Source organism: Octopus bimaculoides, chromosome 25 (genome assembly GCF_001194135.2).
Source record: "Octopus bimaculoides isolate UCB-OBI-ISO-001 chromosome 25, ASM119413v2, whole genome shotgun sequence".
Lineage (NCBI taxonomy): Eukaryota > Metazoa > Mollusca > Cephalopoda > Octopoda > Octopodidae > Octopus > Octopus bimaculoides.
The window spans coordinates 24,820,668-24,824,581 of NC_069005.1; the positions used below are offsets into that span (position 1 = coordinate 24,820,668).

At 37.4% G+C, this 3,914-nt stretch overlaps 2 protein-coding genes across 2 annotated transcripts in view; both read right to left on the bottom strand.

The window, feature by feature from the left end:
* The window catches only part of LOC128250768 (uncharacterized), a 3,904-nt gene extending 553 nt beyond the window's left edge, over positions 1 to 3,351 (bottom strand). Inside the window, exons 1-3 of the mRNA XM_052976616.1 lie at positions 3,138 to 3,351; positions 1,242 to 1,374; positions 437 to 625 (exon numbers count right to left, since the gene is read on the bottom strand). Of these exons, the coding sequence (XP_052832576.1) occupies positions 437 to 625; positions 1,242 to 1,374; positions 3,138 to 3,293 (478 nt within the window). The 5' untranslated portion in view covers positions 3,294 to 3,351. The remainder of the gene's footprint in view (positions 1 to 436; positions 626 to 1,241; positions 1,375 to 3,137) is intronic.
* Positions 3,338 to 3,914, bottom strand: part of LOC106881936 (uncharacterized) — an 8,935-nt gene continuing 8,358 nt past the window's right edge. Inside the window, exon 6 of the mRNA XM_014932463.2 lies at positions 3,338 to 3,373. Within this exon, the coding sequence (XP_014787949.2) occupies positions 3,338 to 3,373 (36 nt within the window). The remainder of the gene's footprint in view (positions 3,374 to 3,914) is intronic.

Consider the following 3,914-nt stretch of genomic DNA (forward strand, 5'->3'; position numbering starts at 1 on the left):
TATGTATATAGCAATGTTAAATCTCTGAACGAGGTATAAATAGTAACTGCACGACAACGTGAAGTATATTTGCCACTTAAATGCAGCTAAACCCTAAGGATGAATGTTACTGTTGTTTTTAGCCCCAGGAGAACATCTCCTCCAGCTGGCTATTGACATACATCTGTGTCCTGTCTGTATTTGTAAATATATATATATATACGATGGGCTTCTTTCAGTTTCTGTCTCCCAAATCCATTGACAAGGCTTTGGTTGACCTGAGGCTATAGTAGAAGACACTTGTCCAAAGTGCCATGCAGTAGGACTGAACCCAGAGCCGTCAACACCACCACCACCACCACCACCACCACCACCATCACAAAGGCCAACAAACTCCAAGCATCACAACCATACCGTAATTCTCACAATTTGTGAAATATCTCAAATCGATACTTACAACCTGTCACATTCGATTTGTAACTGTTGCTCTTGGCAACGGTCGTTTTACTGATCTCTGTGTTCTTCAGGTTTTTCCTTCTTCTGTAAACCACTGCAAGTAACGTGAGAACCACAAAGAAAACGGCAGCGCATATGATTCCTGTGATGGGACTTTTCGTTGTGTTTATAATATTGCTGACAGGAACATCTGGGAAAATAAATATCATAATCAGTAGCAGCAGTGGCAGCGGCAGCAACAGTAGTAGTAGTAGTATAGTGTAGTATAGTATAGTAGTATAGTATATATGCATATACATGTGCATGCACACATTCAAGTGTGTACATGCACATGTGTGTATACATGTGTATGTGCATACATGCATACATACTTGTGTGTGTGTGTGTGTGTGTGTATGTATATGTGTATATGCATACAAACGCGTGTGTGTGTATATGTGTGCATGCATACATTCATGTGTGTGTGTGTGTATGTGTATACATGCATACATGTGTGTGTATATCTGTATGGGTTAGTGGTTAGGGCAGTGGTTCCCAAATGGTGCCGCGTGCCTCATAGGGGCAGCAGAAGAGGATAGCAAGCGAGGTGAAATGATTGAAAGACAATCAAAGATTTAGAAACAGTTTCAAAAATTTCATACACTCTTTACTCTCTTTTACTTTTTTACTTGTTTCAGTCATTTGACTGCAGCCATGCACATCATACTATTGATTCTACCTGCTTAATAACAACAATAACAACAACAACAACAACAACAAAAACAGCAGCAGCAACAACAAGAATATTAACATCGTCGACTACATACTTTCTTTGAGACGGATATTCCTTGTTATCACTTTCTTCTCGCTTATTATTCCTGAAACGGTTGTGTTTACATACAACGGACTGCTTTGGACCGATTTATTGGTTCCTGCATTTGTCTGGTAGACAGCCGTTACCTGTCAATAGATTGTGATATTACAATTGAAAAAAATGTCGAATACCAAACACCTGACACATGAATAGGTACAGTGATACCAATTGAAGTTGTCCCCTTCTTTTTTTTGCTTATTCTTCGTATGATTTAATTTCTAAATTATTCAATATAAGCCTTAATTATTAGTCAGAGATTATTTACATTATTTACATTTGACGGATATTTCTCCTCATCTTGTTTCTTGTTAATACAATGTTTCGGCTGATATACCTTCCAGCCTTCATTAGGTGTCTTGGGGAAATTTCGAACCTGGGTTCTCATTCCTAAGGTATTTTTCAATGTTGGCCTTCGTGCCGGTGGCACATAAAAGCACCCATTACACTCTCGGAGTGGTTGGCGTTAGGAAGGGCATCCAGCTGTAGAAACTCTGTCAAATCAGATTGGAGCCTGGTGTAGCCATCTGGTTCACTAGTCCTCAGTCGAATCGTCCAACCCATGCTAGCATGGAAAGCGGACATTAAACGATGATGATGATGATTATTGCCTTTGCACAGCTTCTAACGCTGGAGATGTACTACAGTGTCAGCTGTTCACTCCCAGTGAACTAAGGTAACACCTCTTATTTTTCGAGCACCTTCCAGAGTATTTGAGCAGTTCCGAGCAGTGCTGTTTTCTGAAAGTGCTCCACCCTTATTGCAGCCCCTATTTCTTCCACGTACTTCCCAAGATTTTTACTCACTGTTCCCAGGGCTCCGACAATTATTGGTACTACTGTGAACTTTTTCATCGACCACAACTGCCTAACGTCCCAAGCTAAACCTATCATATCTCTCGATTTTTACACATTATTGCTTATGGATTTATCTGCTTCAAGATCCACCACTTCAAAAACGAATTACATATATTCTATTGTAAGAGCATTGTAGTTCACTTGAAGCATTGTTGAACAGAAATAGATAAAGAAAGCTTCTAACAATGCAGAAAGTTTTACAAAATCCTTTATAATCTGGACACAAAGGCTTATCTTCAGAAGGAAGCGGTCTAAGAAATATGTATTTACATTGATTCCATTAGAGCTGCTAATCCAAATGCTGAGCAGTTTAAAATAGAATAACAAAATCGATGCTTCCTTCTGAAGACAGACCTTTGCACCCAAAATGTAGAGATAGGAGAGTATTGTAGTTTGCTTGAAGCATTGTGTATTGTTTGTAAAGAATAAAAAGTTTTGAATGGTACACCAATGCACTATAATACAAAAAATAGACTATATACCTGTTGTAATTTAGTTATCTATAGTCCGATGATATTTCGGAATACAATTCCTTCTTCAGATATTCTTAGATGGAGTCTCTGCTATAAACGTAGAGGTGTTTATAAAGCTTATTTCTTTTTTCTTTTCCTACTTTACTCTTTTACTTGTTTCAGTCATTTGACTGGCCATGCTGGAGCACCGCCTTTAGTCGAGCAAATTGACCCCGGGACTTATTCTTTGTAAGCCTAGTACTTATTCTATCGGTCTCTGTTGCTGAACCGCTAAGTTACGGGGACGTAAACACACCAGCATCGGTTGTCAAGTGATGTGGGGGGGGGGACAAACACAGACACACAAACACACATACACATACATATATATACATATATACGAAGACACTTGCCCAAGGTGTCACGCAGTGAGACTGAACCTGGAACCATGTGGTTGGTAAGCAAGCTACTTACCACGATATTATTATATAAAATAATTATTTGTAAAAAATCAACAACGATTATAATTAGATAAATACCAACCTTGATTTTGTAAATGAATGATGGTTCCAAGACGAGTAAAACTGAAGTTTCTTCACACTGCACTTTACCAGCCAGCAAAATATTTGATTGGTCCATATATCCAGGCGCTTGCCAAGCCACAACATATTTGATATTTGTTCTGTTAATTGGTGCCATCCATGAGAGATTACCAATTATTTTCTGCACTGTCTTATTGTAGACTAAAGATTCAATGCTTGGGAACCATTTTTGAATTTCTGGAATAAAACATAAAATTAATTGTTCAGATACTTCTGTCTTTTATACTGGTTTCAGTCATCGCACTGTGGCCATACTGGAGCACTCTCACAACCACCTGATACCTTCCTCATTTGTCACTCTGATATATTTATGTTTTGCATTATTTTCTCTCCATAAACACATTTAACCCATTACCTACCAGTGATCTCATATGAGATCACTTAAAAATTACAAATTTTGTAATTATCTGTCAATATTTACACATATCTAACCTTTTTGCTATATCTACTAGGTATATTTCTCTGATATTCAAATGAGGCTTGCTAATTTTTCACCCAATATCTCGCTTATTTCTATTTAAAATGTTATTTTGAAATGTTATTTTGAAATGTTATTTTGATCATACCAGCGTGTTTCTAAGGCTGTTTTATGCTAGAAATCAAAGTTTCATAAAAAAAATTCCAGTTAATAGAATTATAGGAGGTAATGGGTTAATGGAATGATGTAAACAAGAGTGGTCCATTGCTTGTAATTAATCAAAACTTTCTGATTTTTAAA